The sequence below is a fragment of the Trachypithecus francoisi genome, unplaced genomic scaffold, assembly GCF_009764315.1.
Source record: "Trachypithecus francoisi isolate TF-2019V2 unplaced genomic scaffold, Tfra_2.0 Lachesis_group6, whole genome shotgun sequence".
NCBI lineage: Eukaryota > Metazoa > Chordata > Mammalia > Primates > Cercopithecidae > Trachypithecus > Trachypithecus francoisi.
The window spans coordinates 94,367,051-94,387,784 of record NW_022681471.1 but is presented as its reverse complement, the minus strand read 5'-3'; the positions used below and the strand labels follow the sequence as shown (position 1 = coordinate 94,387,784).

The window sequence follows — 20,734 nt, the reverse complement described above, 5'->3', positions numbered from 1 at the left end:
CTGCATCCCCAATAGCCTTTCTCTGCCTCCTACAACCCTCAGGTGGTATGTGCACTATGAAGCCGTCTCAGATTTCTCTAAGTAAGGCTAGCCTGTGCCTCAGTGTTTCCCAGTGGTATCTCTATGCCCCTGTATTACAGTATTTACCTCAGTGGTAACATTCTGAGTGGTGATACAGTAGTGCCCTCTTTTATCCTTATTCCCTCCCAGGGACATATGTCAGTACTGTAGAGTCAATTTTTGATGTCATGTCCTCTCCCCATCCCCACCCTAGCCTTCAACACTGTCAGCTCCTTCTCAGCAGGGAGGCTGTCCTTGGTATTGAAGTTTTCAGCACAGTGCTTGGCAAATGGTTGGCACTTAGCCAATAAACGCAGACTGAAACAAATACCATTGACATATTCTACACTCAGTGATATGGTTTGGCTCTGTGTCCCCACCCAAATCTCATATTGTAGCTCCCATAATTCCCATGTGTTGTGGGAGGGACCCGTTGGGAGATGAGTGAATCATGGGTGCGGGTCTTTCCTGTGCTGTTCTCGTGATAATGAATGGATCTCACAAGACCTGATGGTTTTAAAAATGGGAGTTTCTTTGCACAAGCTCTCTCTTTGCCTGCTGCCATCCACATAAGATGTGACTTGCTCCTCCTTGCCTTTCGCCATGATTGTGAAGCTTCTCCAGCCGTGTGGAACTGTAAGTCCAATAAACCTCTTTCTTTTGTAAATTGCCCATCTCAGGTATGTCTTTATTGGCAGTGTGAAAACGGACTAATACAGTCAACATATCTAAAAATTAACTTAAAGACCCAGCAGCTTATCAGGTGCTGCCCTTTGGCCCCAGAATGTTCTCTTGGATAATATTTTGCCATCTTCAAGCAGGTAAAGAAAGTGCTAACCAAAGTTATTATGTATCTTCTGATAAGCAGGTTTTAATCCTTATTTGACCAGTTTTCATGGACAGATTGATTAGCCATTTCCACTTACCCCCTCTGTTTGCTGCATACTTTCAACAGTCTTTGACTCACTAGTTTACATTTCTCATTCTGTTTAGATTAAGCTTTTGGCATTAAATAATTGATTGGTTTAGTAATATTATGATTGTCATAAAAATCACTGCTATATTATTAGTTCATTTATTGTCATCAAATAAATTAAACAACAACATACTTGTATGTATAATACTGTGAATGCTAATTCAAAACTGTGCACCGTTTTGAATAGGTGAATTGTATGGTATGTGAATTATGTCTCACTAAGGATGTTAAAAAATAACTCACACTTCCCAGCATCTAAGGATTAGGATAAAAAAATAAAAACAATTCATACTTTCTTGAGCATGCTGATTATTGATCACTGTACATCATTTTGTCCTTTCCCATTCACTTGCTAAGAAAGTGAGGTTCAGAAAGGAGAAGTGACCTGTTTGGCATGAAAAAGTTGGTTATTGGTAGAATCAGAGCTGGGACCAAAGTCTCTTCATGCCCAGTCTAGAACTCATTTTGTTTTTATAATTTTGTCCCCATGTTGGCAGTTGTACAGTGGCATTTGAGGAAGTTTTACTGAGTCCTAACTCAGTATAAGGACACTTCTTCTGAGACTGTGGGTGAACCCTTGGACTTCCTAAAATGCTACTCTTTTTTGATTTTTAATTTTTACGGGTACACAGTAGGTGTATATATTTATGGGTTACATGATGTGTTTTGATACAGGCACGCAATGTGTAATAATCACATCATGAAGAATGGGGTAAAATGCTATTCTTATGCTGAAACCTTCTATGGTTATATTGATGGAATTGCCCTTCCAGAAAAATTAAAATTGAAAAGCAGCACCATGGTGTATGTATAATTATAATGATTTCATTCATAAGATCCATGATTTCATTCATAAGATAAACAATTTCATTCATAAGATACAAAGGAAATTGGGGGATTTTTTTTTTTTTTTTGTATTTATAAGAAACAAGGGAGAAGAGCTACCTGAACCTATTTAGGGTTTGGATTCAGGTGCAGGGGATTTCAGTCACAGCTTAGCACACTTTTACTCTACCTTCCATATTGAGTCAGGATCCCAGGGGGGAAGTAAGTTGTGTAGCAGCCCCCGGAGTACTGCTCCTCACACCAGTTCTTTTCTTCATAATGCACTGGCTGCAAGACAGAGCGACAAAAACTTGAAGGAGACACAGAGAAAGCTATCTAACCTAGAATAAATCGAACAGTTTAGTAGGCTTTGTATTGTCAAACCAATGTATTTCGGAAATAGAGTTGCATTATCCTGATGTTTTAAAAGGTATGTCTTTGGGCAGGTAAATGTCATAGGTAATAAGCTTCTAAGAAATTCAGAGTTTAGAATTTTTTTTTCGTTTGGTTTCTTCATATCTTAAGTCTTGTTCATAAGTTACAATAGTCTAATTCCATTTTTACCTTGGTCTTACCTATGAAAAAGTTTTAGTGCCTGATGGTTTCAAGAAAAGTTTTTAAAAGGATTAATGTTTACTGGAGTGGCTGGATAGGAAAAAAGGGCAGAAAAATATGTCTGTTGAAGAAAAAGGATTATCAGGTTCACGTTTTGGTGGAGGTGAGCTTTCTTGAGGGAAGCTGAACAGACAAACTTACATTTTTGTGGCAGGCAAGCACTTCTGTTGATGGTGGTATTTGTAAAGGACCATTGGTCTGAAAAACTTGTTTTTGCCACGAACAGGCAAAACTGGCCAAGACTTTGTAAAGCTCAAATGCTTTTTTAAAGTAACCAAACAGAAGCTTTATCATTAAGCATTACTTCAAAAAGATAAAATCAACGTAGCAAGTTTTAAGAAAACAATGTTGTTTTAAAGAGAGATTTTGAAAAATATTTTGTTTAAAATAATTGCAATCACACAGCTTACTTCAGACAGTCATTTGTAAGGCATCCTATTTACAAAGCATGATTATGAGGTTCTGCCTGATGGGTTAAGTGGCTCCAGGTCTTCTGTGGTATCACCATGCTACATCCCCTAGCACCTGACGGCTACATCCACCTCCTAAGCAAGCTTCTCTGGCTGTCTGCAACCAATAAGAAGAAAGGGTGGACTTTATCTTTCACTGTGTCTTGTTCCCAGGAATTTCTTCCTTCCACAAAATAGACACCAAAGCAAAATAAAACAAGTGGCCCTCTCCATGCCAAGAGCAAACAAGTATAGGACCAACTTATTTTTATCATCAGGAATTAATCATCCACACCCTTATTAGGAAAAGAGACTTTCTCAAATGAAAAATGATCAGCCTTTTTCAAAACATGAGGACAAACGCTTTCCTCTCCACTGAAGTTCCCCAAACTCCCATCTCACGAGTTGTTGGAGGAACTTCAATTAACAAACTGCTTTAGCCTGGGAGTGTCTCAGAATGCAACTTCAAAAAGCTTGAATACCTGCCAGGGTGAAATCTCTTGAATGGCTTTTTTTTTTTTTTTAAATCAACTCCACACTCTTTATTCTCCAAACCTCTACCATTGAATGGCATTTTTAAACAGAAAACTAATAATTTTTAACAGATGTTAAGTGCTTTTTTTAGTGAGTATATACTGTATTTTTTGTTTTGATACTTTACTCAATATCCTTGAGTCTGGAGGCTATGCCTATGTTTAAACTTGCTAAATGGTATATGAAAGCAAAAAAAAAAAAAAAAAAAAGAAAAAGCAAAGCAAAGCATATTCCTCATTCATATTGTTTCCCTGATTGTTCTAGTTTATTTGCTGAGAACAATTCCAAGAACATCAAGAGCATGTGTTTTGCCTGTATCAAGTACAGAAGATCTGCAATGGTGGGGCAAGGAGGGAGGGAGAGATTTTACTTTAAAATAGTGAACAAAAATGACAAATTTGAAAGACACAACAACTTGACCAGGAGGAAGCAAGTCACTCCAAAGCTAAGCAAAGTAAGTGTTAGAGTAATAGGGCTAAGTCATGTAGCTGCTCAATTAGACTGTGGTATATACTACAGAGATTTGGATTTAAGAGGCTTAACAAGTTAAACATTCTCAGCCTCCTCATCAGACTTTTCTCATGCATTAACTGCTCATTTGTACATTGGTCTCCATTGTCTTCAAATGCTTCACAGATAACTGGATTTAATAATCACTTTCAAAGGTGGCATAGTCTATGTCAAAATATTAAAAACTTAACAGTCTGATGAATGTCATGAGAATGCCAATTCATCATTTTAAATATTGATAAGGGAGGTGATTATGGGTAATTGTTATGAGTACTTTGGGCCCTCTGACTGTCACCAAATGCCCCCTACCCTGCTCCCATCCCACCTTTAACCACCTTAGAGTTCTACTTGATTCATTTGAAGATCACCATTTTTTTCAGGCTACTTCCAAAGGTGTCTAGAAAACTCAACTGGCAGACAGACAGCCAGCCTGTCTTCCTTACATCTCTCATGTTCAAGGGTAAAACAAGGCAGAAAGGGGGCCATGTAGGAGTGGGGGCAGGTAATCTTATTTTTTAACTGTGGGGGATGGGGTAGGTATAGGTTTATGTACAGGAGTGAGTCTGCCCTTTTTATAAGATCACCTGTACTGCAAGCTCCGCCTCCTGGGTTCAAGTGATTCTAAGCCTCCCAAGTAGCTGAAACTACAGGCGGAGCAAGATGGCCGAATAGGAACAGCTCCAGTCTCCAACTCCCGGCGCGAGCGACACAGAAGACCGGTGATTTCTGCATTTTCAACTGAGGTACTGGGGTCATCTCCTGGGGAGTGCTGGACAATCGGTGCTGGTCAGCTGCTGCAGCACGACCAGTGAGAGCTGAAGCAGGGCGAGGCATTGCCTCACCTGGGAAGCGCAAAGGGGAAGGGAATCCCTTTTCCTAGCCAGGGGAACTGAGACACACAACACCTGGAAAATCGGGTAATTCCCACCCCAATACTGCGCTTTAAGCAAACGGGCACACCAGGAGATTATACCCACACCTGGCTGGGAGGGTCCCACGGCCACGGAGCCTCCCTCATTGCTAGCACAGCAGTCTGCATCTAACCGCAAGGCAGCAGCGAGACTAGGGGAGGGGCGCCCGCCATTGCTGAGGCTTAAGTAGGTAAACAAAGCTGCTGGGAAGCTCGAACTGGGTGGAGCTCACAGCAGCTCAAGGAAACCTGCCTGTCTCTGTAGACTCCACCTCTGGGGACAGGGCGCAGCTAAAAAACAAAGGGAAAGCAGCAGAGGCCTGTGTAGACCCGAACGACTCTGTCTGACAGCTTTGAAGAGAGCAGTGGATCTCCCAACATGGAGGTTGAGATCTGAGAACGAACAGACTGCCTGCTCAAGTGGGTCCCTGACCCCTGAGTAGCCTAACTGGGAGACATCCCCCACTAGGGGCAGTCTGACACCCCACACCTCACAGGGTGGAGTACACCCCTAAGAGGAAGCTCCCAAAGTAAGAATCAGACAGGTACACTCGCTGTTCAGCAATATTTTATCTTCTGCAACCTCTGCTGCTGATACCCAGGCAAGCAGGGTCTGGAGTGGACCTCAAGCAATCTCCAACAGACCTACAGCTGAGGGTCCTGACTATTAGAAGGAAAACTATCAAACAGGAAGAACACCTATACCAAAACCCCATCAGTACGTCACCATCATCAAAGACCAGAGGCAGATAAAACCACAAAGATGGGGAAGAAGCAGGGCAGAAAAGCTGGAAATTCAAAAAATAAGAGCACATCTCCCCCTGCTAAGGAGCGCAGCTCATCTCCAGCAACAGATCAAAGCTGGTCAGAGAATGACTTGGACGAGATGAGAGAAGAAGGCTTCAGTCCATCAAACTTCTCAGAGCTAAAGGAGGAATTACGTACCCAGCACAAAGAAAGTAACAATCTTGAAAAAAGAGTGGAAGAATGATAGCTAGAATAATTAATGCAGAGAAGGTCATAAATGAAATGACAGAGATGAAAACCATGACACGAGAAATACGTGACAAATTCACAAGCTTCAGTAGCCGACTTGATCACTTGGAAGAAAGAGTATCAGCGATTGAGGATCAAATGAATGAAATGAAGTGAGAAGAGAACCAAAAGAAAAAGAAGAAAAAGAAATGAACAAAGCCTGCAAGAAGTATGGGATTATGTAAAAAGACCAAATCTACGTCTGATTGGGGTGCCTGAAAGTGAGGGGGAAAATGGAACCAAGTTGGAAAACACTCTTAAGGATATCATCCAGGAGAACTTCCCCAACCTAGTAGGGCAGGCAAACATTCAAATTCGGGAAATACAGAGAACACACAAAGATACTCCTCGAGAAGAGCAACTCCAAGACACATAATTGCCAGATTCACCAAAGTTGAAATGAAGGAAAAAATTAAGGGCAGCCAGAGAGAAAGGTTGGGTTACCCACAAAGGGAAGCCCATCAGACTAACAGCAGACCTCTCGTCAGAAACTCTACAAGCCAGAAGAGAGTGGGGGCCAATATTCAACATTCTTAAAGAAAAGAATTTTAAACCCAGAATTTCATATCCAGCCAAACTAAGTTTCATCAGTGAAGGAGAAATAAAATCCTTTACAGATAAGCAAATGCTTAGAGATTTTGTCACCACCAGGCCTGCCTTACAAGAGACCCTGAAAGAAGCCCTAAACATGGAAAGGAACAACCGGTACCAGCCACTGCAAAAATATGCCAAAATGTAAAGACCATCGAGGCTAAGAAGAAACTGCATCAACTAATGAGCAAAAAAACCAGTTAATATCATAATGGCAGGATCAAGTTCACACATAACAATATTAATCTTAAATGTTAATGGACTAAATGCTCCAATTAAAAGACACAGACTGGAAAACTGGATAAAGAGTCAAGACCCATCAGTCTGCTGTATTCAGGAGACACATCTCACATGCAGAGACATACATAGGCTCAAAATAAAGGGATGGAGGAAGATCTACCAAGCAAATGGAGAACACAAAAAGCAGGGGTTGCAATCCTAGTCTCTGATAAAATAGACTTTAAACCATCAAAGATCAAAAGAGATAAAGAAGGCCATTACATAATGGTAAAGGGATCAATTCAACAGGAAGAGCTAACTCTCCTAAATATATATGCACCCAATACAGGAGCACCCACATTCATAAAGCAAGTCCTTAGAGACTTACAAAGAGACTTAGACTCCCATACAATAATAATGGGAGACTTCAACACTCCACTGTCAACATTAGACAGATCAACGAGACAGAAAGTTAACAAGGATATCCAGGAATTGAACTCATCTCTGCACCAAGCGGACCTAATAGACATCTATAGAACTCTCCACCCCAAATCAACAGAATATACATTCTTCTCAGCACCACATCGCACTTATTCCAAAATTGACCACATAATTGGAAGTAAAGCACTCCTTAGCAAATGTCAAAGAACAGAAATTATAACAAACTGTCTCTCAGACCACAGTGCAATCAAACTAGAACTCAGGACTAAGAAACTCAATCAAAACCGCTCAACTACATGGAAACTGAACAACCTGCTCCTGAATGACTACTGGGTACATAACGAAATGAAGGCAGAAATAAAGATGTTCTTTGAAACCAATGAGAACAAAGATACAACATACCAGAATCTCTGGGACACATTTAAAGCAGTGTGTAGAGGGAAATTTATAGCACTAAATGCCCACAAGAGAAAGCTGGAAAGATCTAAAATTGACACTTTAACATCACAATTAAAAGAACTGGAGAAGCAAGAGCAAACACATTCAAAAGCTAGCAGAAGGCAAGAAATAACTAAGATCAGAGCAGAACTGAAGGAGATAGAGACACAAAAAACCCTCCAAAAATCAATGAATCCAGGAGTTGGTTTTTTGAAAAGATCAACAAAATTGACAGACCACTAGCAAGACTAATGAAAAAGAAAAGAGAGAAGAATCAAATAGACGCAATAAAAATGATAAAGGGGATATCACCATGGACCCACAGAAATACAAACTACCATCAGAGAATACTATAAACACCTCTACACAAATCAACTAGAAAATCTAGAAGAAATGGACAATTTCCTGGACACTTACACTCTTCCAAGACTAAACCAGGAAGAAGTTGAATCCCTGAATAGACCAATAGCAGGCTCTGAAATTGAGGCAATAATTAATAGCCTACCAACCAAAAAAGTCCAGGACCAGATGGATTCACAGCTGAATTCTACCAGAGGTACAAAGAGGAGCTGGTACCATTCCTTCTGAAACTATTCCAATCAATTGAAAAAGAGGGAATCCTCCCTAACTCATTTTATGAGGCCAACATCATCCTGATACCAAAGCCTGGCAGAGACACAACAAAAAAGAGAATTTTAGACCAATATCCCTGATGAACATCGATGCAAAAATCCTCAATAAAATACTGGCAAACCGGATTCAGCAGCACATCAAAAAGCTTATCCACCATGATCAAGTGGGCTTCATCCCTGGGATGCAAGGCTGGTTCAACATTCGCAAATCAATAAACATAATCCAGCATATAAACAGAACCAAAGACAAGAACCACGTGATTATCTCAATAGATGCAGAAAAGGCTTTTGACAAAATTCAACAGCCCTTCATGCTAAAAACGCTCAATAAATTCGGTATTGATGGAACGTACCTCAAAATAATAAGAGCTATTTATGACAAACCCACAGGCAATATCATACTGAATGGGCAAAAACTGGAAAAATTCCCTTTGAAAACTGGCACAAGACAGGGATGCCCTCTCTCACCACTCCTATTCAACATAGTCTTGGAAGTTCTGGCTAGGGCAATCAGGCAAGAGAAAGAAATCAAGGGTATCCAGTTAGGAAAAGAAGAAGTCAAATGTCCCTATTTGCAGATGACATGATTGTATATTTAGAAAACCCCATTGTCTCAGCCCCAAATCTCCTTAAGCTGATAAGAAACTTCAGCAAAGTCTCAGGATACAAAATCAATGTGCAAAAATCACAAGCATTCTTATACACCAGTAACAGACAAACAGAGAGCCCAATCATGAATGAACTTCCATTCACAATTGCTTCAAAGAGAATAAAATACCTAGGAATCCAACTTACAAGGGATGTAAAGGACCTCTTCAAGGAGAACGACAAACCACTGCTCAGTGAAATAAAAGAGGACACTAACAAATAGAAAAACATCCCATGCTCATGGATAGGAAGAATCAATATCGTGAAAATGGCCATACTGCCCAAGGTTATTTATAGATTCAATGCCATCCCCATCAAGCTACCAATGAGTTTCTTCACAGAACTGTAAAAAACGGCTTTAAAGTTCATATGGAACCAAAAAAGAGCCCGCATTGCCAAGACAATCCTAAGTCAAAAGAACAAAGCTGGAGGCATCACGCTACCTGACTTCAAACTATACTACAAGGCTACAGTAACCAAAACAGCATGGTACTGGTACCAAAAGAGAGATATAGACCAATGGAACAGAACAGAGTCCTCAGAAATAATACCACACATCTACAGCCATCTGATCTTGACAAACCTGAGAAAAACAAGAAATGGGGAAAGGATTCCCTATTAATAAATGGTGCTGGGAAAATTGGCTAGCCATAAGTAGAAAGCTGAAACTGGATCTTTTCCTTACTCCTTATCAAAAATTAATTCAAGATGGATTAGGACTTAAATGTTAGACCTAATACCATAAAAACCCTAGAAGAAAACCTAGGTAGTACCATTCAGGACATAGGCATGGGCAAGGACTTCATGTCTAAAACACCAAAAGCAACGGCAGCAAAAGCTAAAATTGACAAATGGGATCTAATTAAACTAAAGAGCTTCTGCACAGCAAAAGAAACTACCATCAGAGTGAACAGGCAACCTACAGAATGGGAGAAAATTTTTGCAATCTACTCCTCTGACAAAGTGCTAATATCCAGAATCTACAAAGAACTCAAACAAATATACAAGAAAAAAACAAACAACCCCATCAAAAAGTGGGCAAAGGATATGAACAGACATTTCTCAAAAGAAGACATTCATACAGCCAACAGACACATGAAAAAATGCTCATCATCACTGGCCATCAGAGAAATGCAAATCAAAACCACAATGAAATACCATCTCTACCAGTTAGAATGGCAATCATTAAAAAGCCAGGCAACAACAGGTGCTGGAGAAGATGTGGAGAAATAGGAACACTTTTACACTGTTGGTGGGATTGTAAACTAGTTCAACCATTATGGAAAACAGTATGGCGATTCCTCAAGGATCTAGAACTAGATGTACCATATGACCCAGCCATCCCACTACTGGGTATATACCCAAAGGATTATAAATCATGCTGCTATAAAGACACATGCACACGTATGTTTATTGCGGCACTATTCACAATAGCAAAGACTTGGAATCAACCCAAATGTCCATCTGTGACAGACTGGATTAAGAAAATGTGGCACATATACACCATGGAATATATGCAGCCATAAAAAAGATGAGTTTGCGTCCTTTGTAGGGACATGGATGCAGCTGGAAACCATCATTCTTAGCAAACTATCACAAGAACAGAAAACCAAACACCACATGTTCTCACTCATAGGTGGGAACTGAACAATGAGATCACTTGGACTCGGGAAGGGGAACATCACACACCAGGGCCTATCATGGGAGGGGGGAGGGGGGAGGGATTGCATTGGGAGTTATACCTGATATAAATGATGAATTGAGGGGTGCTGACGAGTTGATGGGTGCAGCACACCAACATGGCACAAGTATACATATGTAACAAACCTGCACGTTGTGCACATGTACCCTAGAACTTAAAGTATAATAAAAAAAACTATATATATATCTTCAATTAAAAAAAACAAAATCACCAAAGAGGGGAAAAAGCCCTTTTCATCCCCATCCTGGCTACTGGGATCTAGGATCTTCCTATGGGTAGTAGAAGCTCCCCTCTTTTACCCTCCTAACAGAACTGGAAGCAGAGCGACCCAATGCCCTCTTCCAAGAAGAAACTCTGAATTCAGGGACAATGTAGCATCACCTAAACCATAGCATGTTGCAAGGTCCCTGACCTGCCACCAGCACAGCCAGGACCCACACTCTCTGGAACCACTTGTAAATTGACCAGTCCTATGTAGATGCCTCTCCAAATATATTGGGAAAAACATGAACTTCAGGACCCCAACTTGCATCAACCTATCCCTGCTAGCCCCTTGGGGACAAAGAAAGATCTCTCACCCTTAGTATAGGGTTGGGAAGCAGCCTTACCTCCAGAGCTTCTGGGGAACCCAGAACCTTGGCATAGAGTTCACAAAGTTTCTTCAACCTGTGAATGAAAAGAGGTAAAAGTGCAAATAAGGAAACCTGTGAATGAAAAGAGGTAAAAGTGCAAATAAAGGAAAGAAGGGAAGGAAAGAAAAAGTGGGAAAGAGGCATTTATCCCCTCATAAAAAAGACTCCATGAGCCATTGATTTCACTCCAACATTTCATTTTAATTTTTTAAAACAAGGCATTTTGTTCCATTTCAGATGTCTTAAATCTTTGAGGTCACAATATTAATCACACAGGATTGCTGGTAAGTCTTCAAGAAAGTAAAGTGATGCATTGCCTGAATTATGGTATTATTTTATTATTTTAAATTCGGGAGCCCTTTTGTTTATGAACAAAATGTTTATGAAACAAATGTTTATGAAAATGACTAAGTTCTTCTCCTTCCCTCTCTTCCTTCTCTCTCTTTCTGTCTTTTTCTTTGTTTTTATACGAATGAAGTAACTTGCTGCAAGTAGAGGAATGGCTAGAAACAGCAAAGAAATAAGTACAGAAGTAGAACCAAATATATAAGGAAATTTAGAATTCATAAAGGTGGACATTTTAAGCCCACAGGGAAAAGACATTTTTCAATGAAATGGCACTGGGACAAATAGCTGCCCATGAAAGAAATAAAGTTGGATGCTTACATTATTTTCTTACACCAAAATATATTTCAGAAGGATCAAAGATTTACATTTAACAGGTGAAACCATAAAACAAATGGAAGAATGGGTGATTTCTAAAAAAATTATCTTGGAATGAGAAAGTCTTTTCTATGCATGATAGATATTCAGAAACCATGGTTTTAAAATGGATAAATTTAACTACATAAAAAGATAAAATTTTATTATAGTATAAAATGAATAAGCCATAAACAGGATCAAAAGGCAAAGTGTGAAAAGATTTGTTCCAGGCACTGGAAACCCAGCAGTGAGCCAATCAGACAAAACATCCTACCTTCATGATCTTATATTCTAGTGGGGACATTTCTAGGGAAGAGGACCAGGCAGACCGCTACAGCCCTGGCCATGTGCAGAGGTAACATTGGTCATGGAGGAGAACCCTGATGGAATCGGAAAGCATGCATCATAATATAATTCAGGAGCTCTTTCCTGGTAAATAGATTATTAGCAGTGGTGTGGGAATAAATAATTGGCAGTGGTGAACACTAATTGCAAGAAGAAAGTGCCACCTCCAGAGAAATTAGTCCCTTTGTACCTATAGTCCATAATTGTTATGCATCATTCATGTACTATGTATAGCAGACTTCCCCACAGCACAGTAATTTTTCTACCTGGTTTATCTCCTTCACAAGCAAATTTTCAGTCCCTGGGTTATATCCATTTTCATATTCTCCATAGCCCCTAGCATGGTGTCTTACGTACAATAAACTCAATAAATATTAATTTGAAAACTTTGGTTCTTAAGTTATCAGCACTATGTCTTTTACAACAAGACCCTTATAATTAACATAGCAAACAAGTGGCATTGGCAATACACATATAATTAGGCAGTCTGTAAGTTAAAAAGTTAAGTAAAAATGAAAGGCAGGCAAGTAGGTAGAAAAGAAGGAAAGAAGGAGAAAAGGAGGGAGGGACAGAGGGGGAGAAAGGAAGGAAGAAACAAAAGAAGCAGCACTTCTTTTGTTACCTTTCCTCTTTGGTGAGACGTGCCAGTTTTCTGGCTTTGTGGGCCAGGATAAATCTAAAACATACAAACAAGAAAAAGGGGAGAAATTAATGGTTGCTTTCATCCTAGCCTCATTTTTGTAGCTACACGTGTGCCCAGTTTACACAGTTAAAAGTCTACCAAAAGAAACAAACTATATACTAACTTATCTTACGTTCAAAGTTTTTGATTTACATGCCAAATTTCTGACACTGAAGAGCACTTTCTAACTTCAAGGAGTCAAGCGACTAAAAGTAGATAACTGGCCATAATTTTTGCCTTGGATAACACTATGGCTGACCCACTTCCCCTCACCCAGCTGGTGGTCAATAAGAATAATCCTTGGGCCTCAAATGCCCACTTAAGGCTATGTCTGAGCCTTTTCAATTTCATCCAGTCCTTGCTCTTTGGTTTTGTCTCCACAGTGGTGTCTCCCTAGCACCCAATCTTCTCAATTTCCATCTCAATTTCTAGGTCCATGATTGCCTTCAACTTACAATTGGCTTTGATCTCCCTGTTCTGACTATTGGCTCTCTCTGAGATGTCCTAGGGCTCATCTTAATTTTGGATACTCCAGGTCACCATCTCTCCGGGACAGGACATCCTGGTCTTCCCTTCCCATGTGCTGGTCTTCCCTGGAAAGCTGAAGACTAGGCTGGTCTTGGCTCTTCTCTACTGAGACTCAGAAATCTCAGCATCCCACTTAAGTAACATGGATGCCCACACAGCCTCCATAAGAAGTCTCTTAGTAAAACACCCCAAGTCAGGTCTTTTTATCATGCCTTCAACAAAAGATGGGTCACCAAAATGTTTCTACCCCCAACACTAAATACTAATAGAAAATTAACACAAAAATTTAAAAATATTATTGGTATTCTGCTTCCTACCTAGATATTTATTCATTGGAAGATATTATTTAGAAAATAACCAGTAATAATTTTTATACTGTTGAATTTGAAAAATAGTGCCACTGGGTAAAAAAACATCACTTAACAAAGTTTGGGGCACATTTGTTAATAGTATGTGATTACCTTGTCAACACTGAATAGCAACCACAACACCATGATTGTGCCTTACCCCATTATGGCGGCATAGTTGCCTTCAGGTTTGGTATCATCCAATGTGTAGGCAACTGGAGCTTCCTCTCCTTCAATAATCATGGTTCCACAGTAATCTTAGAGAACAGCAAAATGGAACAGCATATTCATCACTCTATCAAACTATCCATTGCAGATATAATGAAGTGCATGTTTTTAAACTTGAGAAGCCCAAAGGCCAAATATAGCATGTCATACTCCCAACGTATGAAGGCAAACCAAACTGATGTCAAAGGAGGGCTAAGTAGCCAGCATTTTTTGAAAAAAATCAAACCATAAGCCGTTTTCTGCAAAGAATAAAGCATATGATATTAGGAATTCGTCTAGGTCACCATTTAATGAAAACTGGTTTTCCTTGCAGTTAATACTTGGGCTCCCTGTTTTCTCTTTCACAAGAAATCAGAATAAATCCAAAGATATATAAAGGAGATACCAGTTCATTACTGTAAAAAAGAAGAGACTGAACACTGACATTTTATAAGAAGTCACTTATTCTAAGTAGTTCTTTATTATCTGGAGGCAGTGTTTAGAGGAAAATTTATAGCACTAGATGCCCACAAGAGAAAGCTGGAAAGATCTAAAATTGACACTCTAACATCACAATTAAAAGAACTAGAGAAGCAAGAGCAAACACATTCAAAAGCTAGCACAAGACAAGAAATAACTAAGATCAGAGCAGAACTGAAGGAGATAGAGACACAAAAACCCTTCAAAAAATCAGTGAATCCAGGAGCTGGTTTTTTGAAAAGATCAACAAAATAGATAGCCCACTAGCCAGACTAATCAAGAAGAAAAGAGAGAAGAATCAAATAGATGTAACAAAAAATGATAAAGGGGATATTACCACCGATCCCACAGAAATACAAACTACCATCAATGAATACCATAAACACCTCTATGCAAATAAACTAGAAAACCTAGAAGAAATGGATAAATTCCTGGACACATACACCCTCCCAAGACTAAACCAGGAAGAAGAGAACAATAACAAATTCTGAAATTGAGGCAATAATTAATAGCCTACCAACCAAAAAAAGCCCAGGACCAGACGGATTCACAGCCGAATTCTACCAGAGGTACAAAGAGGAGCTGGTACCATTCCTTCTGAAACTATTCCAAACAATAGAAATAGAGGGACCCCTCCCTAACTCATTTTATGAGGCCAGCACCATCCTGATACCAAAGCCTGGCAGAGACACAACAAAAAAAGACAATTTTAGATCAATATCCCTGATGAATATCGATGCGAAAATCCTCAATAAAATACTAGCAAACCGAATCCAGCAGTACATAAAAAAGCCTATCCACCATGATCAAGGCAACTTCCTCCCCGGGATGCAAGGCTGGTTTAACATACGCAAATCAGTAAACATAATCCATCACGTAAACAGAACCAATGACAAAAACCACATCATTATCTCAATAGATGCAGAAAAGGCCTTCGATAAAATTCAACAGCCCTTCATGCTAAAATCTCTCAATAAACTAGGTACTGATGGAACGTATCTCAAAATAATAAAAACTATTTATGACAAACCCACAGCCAATATCATACTGAATGAGCAAAACCTGGAAGCATTTCCTTTGAAAACTGGCACAAGACAGGGATGCCCTCTCTCACCACTCCTATTCAACATAGTGTTGGAAATTCTGGCCAGGGCAATCAGGCAAGAGAAAGAAATAAAGTATTCAAATAGGAAGAGAGGAAGTCAAATTGTCTCTGTTTGCAGATGACATGATTGTATACTTATTATCTGGAGGCAGAGCAGAGAGGACATGTATACCTAAAATTCATAGAATCCCAAACCCTTATTTCAAACATGACCTCCAAAGACTCTTTCCCCCTTCAAGAACAACTGGAGAAACAACTGCAGCTTATCCTGGATAACAGTGTCTTCCTCAGTTCCCTCCTGAACAAAATACAGGCACACCTCAAAGATAATGTGGGTTTCATTTCAGATAACAGAAATAAAGTGAATATAGTAATAAAGCAAATTGTGTCACACAAATTGCTTGGTTTCCCAGTGCATATAAAAGTTATAGCTACACTACACTGTAGTCTATTAAGTGTGCAATAGAATTATGTCTAAAATATGCACATAATTTAAACATACTTTATTACTAAAAAAGCTAACAATCATCTGAGCCTTGAGTGAGCTGTAATCTTGTTGCTGGTGGAGGGGCATGCTCCTATGTTGACGGCTGCTGACTGATCAAGGTGGTGGTTGCTGAAGGTTGGTGTGGCTGTGGCAATTTTAAAAAAGAAGACAACAATGAAGTGTGCCACATCAACTGACTCTTTTTTTTTAAGAAAAATTTCTCTGGAGCCTGTGATACTGTTTGATAGCATTTTACCCATGGTAGAACTTCTTTCAAAATTGGAGTCAATCCTCTCCAACCCTGTCACTGCTTTATCAACTAAATTTATGTAATATTCTAAATCCTTTCTTGTCAATTCAACAATGTTCACAGCATCTTCACCAGGAGGAGTTTCCATCTCAAGAAACCACGTTCTTTGCACATCCATAAGAAGCAACTCCCCATCTATTCAAGTTTTGTCATGAGATGGCAGCAATTCACTCACATCTTCAGGTTCCACTTATGATTCTAATTCTCTTGCTATTTCCACCATATCTGCAGTTACTTCCTCCACTGAAGTCTTGAACCCCTCAAAGTCGCTCATGAGGATTGGAATCAACTTCTTTCAAACTCCTGTTAATGTTGATATATTGACTTCCTTCCGTGAATCACGAATGTTTTTAATGGCATTGACAATAGTGAACTCTTTCCAGAAGGTTTTCAATTTACTTTGCCCAGATCCATCAGACAGGCAGGAAGACTGTAAGGCAGGTATAGCCTTACAAAATGTATTTCTTAAATAATAAGACTTGAAAGTTGAAATTACCCCTTGATCCATGGGCTGCAGAAGGAACATTATGTTAGCAGGCATGAAAACAACAATAATCTCCTTGTACATCTCCATCAGAGCCCTTGGGTGACCAGGTGCATTGTCCATGAACAGTAACATTTTGAGGAATCTTTTTTCTTCTTAGCAGTAGGTCTCAAGAGTGGGCTTAAAATATTCAGTAAACCATGCTATAAATAAATAGGCTGTCATTCAGGCTTTGTTGCTGTTTGATAGCATTTATAGAGCACAGGCAGAGTAGACTTAGCATAATTCTTAAGGATCCTAGAATTTCCTGAATGGTAAGTGGACATTGACTTCAACTTAAAGTCACCAGCTGCATGAACTCCTAACAACAGAGACAGCCTGTCCTTTGAAGCTTTGAAGCCAGGTACTGACTTCCTTTCTCTAGCTATGAAGGTCCTAGATGGCATTTTCTTCCAATATAACACTGTTTGGTCTACATCAAAAAACTTTTGTTTCTGATCGGGTGCGGTGGCTCTTGCCTATAATCCTAGCACTTTGGGAGGCCGAGGCGGGCGGATCACTTGAGGTCAGGAGTTCAAGACCAGCCTGGCCAACATGGTGAAACCCCATCTCTACTAAAAATACAAATATTAGATGGGTGTGGTGGCATGTGACTGTAACCCCAGCTACACGGGAGGCTGAGGCAGGAGAATCACTTGAACCCGGGAGTCAGAGGTTGCAGTGAGCTGAGATCATGCCACTGCACTCCAGTCTGGGTGAAAGAGCGAGACGCCATCTCAAAACAAAACAAAACAAAACAAAACAGTCTGTTGTTTAATGTAGCCACCTCTTTCAATGTTCTTAGGTAGAACTTCTGGATAACTTGCTGCAGTTTCTTCATCAGCCCTTGCTGTTTCACTTTGCACTTTTATATTATGGGGAGAAGGCTTCTTTCCTTAAACTTCATGAACCAACTTCTGCTAGCTTCACACTTTTCTTCTGCAGCTTCAACTTCAATTGAAGAGAGTTGAGGGCCTTGCTCTGGATCTAGGCTTTGGCTTAAAGGAATGTTGTGGCTGGTTTGATCTTCTATTCAGACCATTCAGATTTTCTCCATATCAGCAATAAGGCTGTTTTACTTTCTTATCATTCATATGTTCACTGGAGTGCACTTTTAATTTCCTTCAAGAATTTTTCTTTTGCATTTACAACTTGGGTATTTGGCACAAGAGGCCTAGCTTTCAGCCTATCTCAGCTTTCGATATGCCTTCCTCACTAAGCTTAATCATTTCTAGTTTTTGATTTAAAGCAAGAGATGTGCAGCACTTTCTTTCACTTGAACACTGGGGAGACCACTATAGGGTCATTCACTGGCCTTATTTCATTACTGTTGTGTCTCAGGGAAGAGGGATACCCAAGAAGATGGAGAGATCTGGGGGAACAGTTGGTTGACTGAGCAGTCAGAATACACACACCATTTATCAATTAAGTTTGCCATCTTATATGAGTGCTGTTTATGAAACTCCAAAACAATTACACTAGTAACATCAAAGGTGATCACTGATTACCATGACAAACATAATAATAATGAAAGTTTGAAACATTGTGAGAATTACCAAAATGTGACACAGAGACACGAAGTGAGTATACGCTGTTGGAAAATGATGCCGATAAACTTGCTCAATGCAGGGTTGCCACAAACCTTCAATTTGTAAAAAGTGCAATTATCTGTAAAGTGCAATGAAGTGAAGTTCAATAAAAAGAGGTGTGCCTGTATATACAATTTCAAAAGACGGTGACAGGGCACTGGTGAAAATGTCAGGGCAGAGTCTGAAATGTTATAACAATATATTACTGCAGTGTACCACTCCTCCTGCTCCATCATTTCCTTGCAAAATTGAGGTTGTTTAAATAAAATTATTGTGGAAGACTCAGCGGCAAATGTTGTATAGAAAACCCAACAAGAAGATTTCAAAATAAGGAAGAAAGAACAGAGAAAGGACCTCCCCAACATGTGTGCATATGTGTGTGTAAGCAGACAAACCAGGAAGCCTTTTAAAGGGAACTTGTCTCTTTCTCTCCTCCTGCACCCCTCCCCACTATGCACCTGTTAGAATCAATGTCCCAATCAGCCACTGGCTTGAGGGGTGCTTGAATGCCCTTCAGATGTGCTGGGGCAGGAAAAGATGTTGAGAAAGACTGAAGTATGTGAAGAAGAAATGTTTAAAGTCTAAGAACTCAAGATTTAAAAATACAAGAAAACCATCTTAGGAATCCCCTGTTATAAGAAGGCAAGAGACAGAGGAGACAAATAGGACAAGATCTGATCAAAGAAAATGTGCATACTGATCATGTAGGGATCGGCTGGACAGGACCAGCATAGGATGCCAGGCTGGCCAAGGTGGAGATACTGCTTTCTCGATGGAGGGGCTCCTTGGACATTTCCTTTTCAGAGTGAATCTGGCCTCTGAGTCAAGTGGGTGCACTTAGTGGAGGTGAAGGAACAATGGGCAGAGAGAAAAGTCATGTTCATGCCAGGACAAGCTATGCAGCACGGAAGGGATTTCTGCCACTTGCAGATAGAAAGCTCAAGAGTCCCACTCATGCACAAAAAAACATCTCATCAGCTTTGTAGGGTCTTACTCTTAGAAAAAGAGAAGTGATATTCAAGGATATCCAAACACTTAAAGAAGTTCTTAAAGAATAAAGGCAAAGACAAAAGCAGAAACAAATTCACAACTAACAAATGAACCAGAAAAACTATGGGAGGTGGGGTAGGTAGGGGGAGGGACCCAATAATTCAGGTAGTAGAAGAAATTTCCCCCAAAGTGCTAACTTTCTCAGAGAGAAGCAAAGCCATTGTAGCTCTGGGAGGTAACAAAGAGGCATGTTCAGAATAAAATAATTCAATAGAAGCTTTTGTAATGTAGGGATGTGGAGACAGGAGCTTTGATGAGATGATAATAACATTCATCTGGATGAATAACTGAAGAAGTTTACCAAGGACAAAATTAAAGGAAAAAAATAATATGGGAATGTCCTATCTGACATAGTATAACATATTATAAACATATTATAAAGCTACAGATATTAAAACAGTACAATGCTGTCATAGGATTAGATAATATAAACCTGTGCTTTCCAAAAGTGGGAGTGTACACTAGACTGCACATCTAGATAGTGGAAGAAAATACTAGAGATTCTGGTTTTTCAATTTAAGCTTTTTAAAAAGTCTACTTTTCAAATGTTTTATAGTTACAATGATACAACTTTTCAGAGGTACTTGTGTATAATTTAGGAATATCTATAATGGTAGTTTATGTCTACATCTTTTAATAAGTAGAGCTGCAAAAATGTTTAGAACCCAGTGACAAAGATCAGTGGAACAGAAAGAATCCATGTATAGAATGTAGTGGGGGAACCATCTTATGACAAATTGTTGAAAACTGATTCACTGGGAAAAATATTTGCAATATAAACAGAAAAAAACTTTAATGAGCAAAGGTAATTTACAAAATGATACCTTGTTAATGATAAAAATTACAAATTATAGATAAATGAGGTAATTTCTCCTACCCAATTGACAAAAAATTTTTAAATATTATTAGCTGGTGTCTTAGACTGCTGGTGTTGCTATAAAGGGATACCTGAGACTGGGTAATATATAAAGGAAAGAGGATATTTATTTGGCTCATGGTTCTACAGACTGTACAAGAAACATGGCGCCAGCATCTGCTTCTCTTGAGGGCCTCAGGAAGCTTCCACTCATGGCTGGAGGTGAAGAAGAGCTGGCATGTGCAGATCACTTGGCGAGACGGGAGGCAAGAGAGAGGAGAGGGAAGCGCCAGGCTCTTTTTAACA

At 39.6% G+C, this 20,734-nt stretch overlaps 1 protein-coding gene across 1 annotated transcript in view; it reads right to left on the bottom strand.

The window, feature by feature from the left end:
- Window positions 1-20,734, bottom strand: part of MAOB (monoamine oxidase B) — a 123,042-nt gene that overhangs the window by 6,489 nt on the left and 95,819 nt on the right. The window contains exons 9-12 of the mRNA XM_033201218.1: window positions 13,982-14,078; window positions 12,887-12,940; window positions 11,194-11,251; window positions 2,052-2,149 (exon numbers count right to left, since the gene is read on the bottom strand). Coding sequence (XP_033057109.1) covers window positions 2,052-2,149; window positions 11,194-11,251; window positions 12,887-12,940; window positions 13,982-14,078 — 307 coding nt within the window. The remainder of the gene's footprint in view (window positions 1-2,051; window positions 2,150-11,193; window positions 11,252-12,886; window positions 12,941-13,981; window positions 14,079-20,734) is intronic.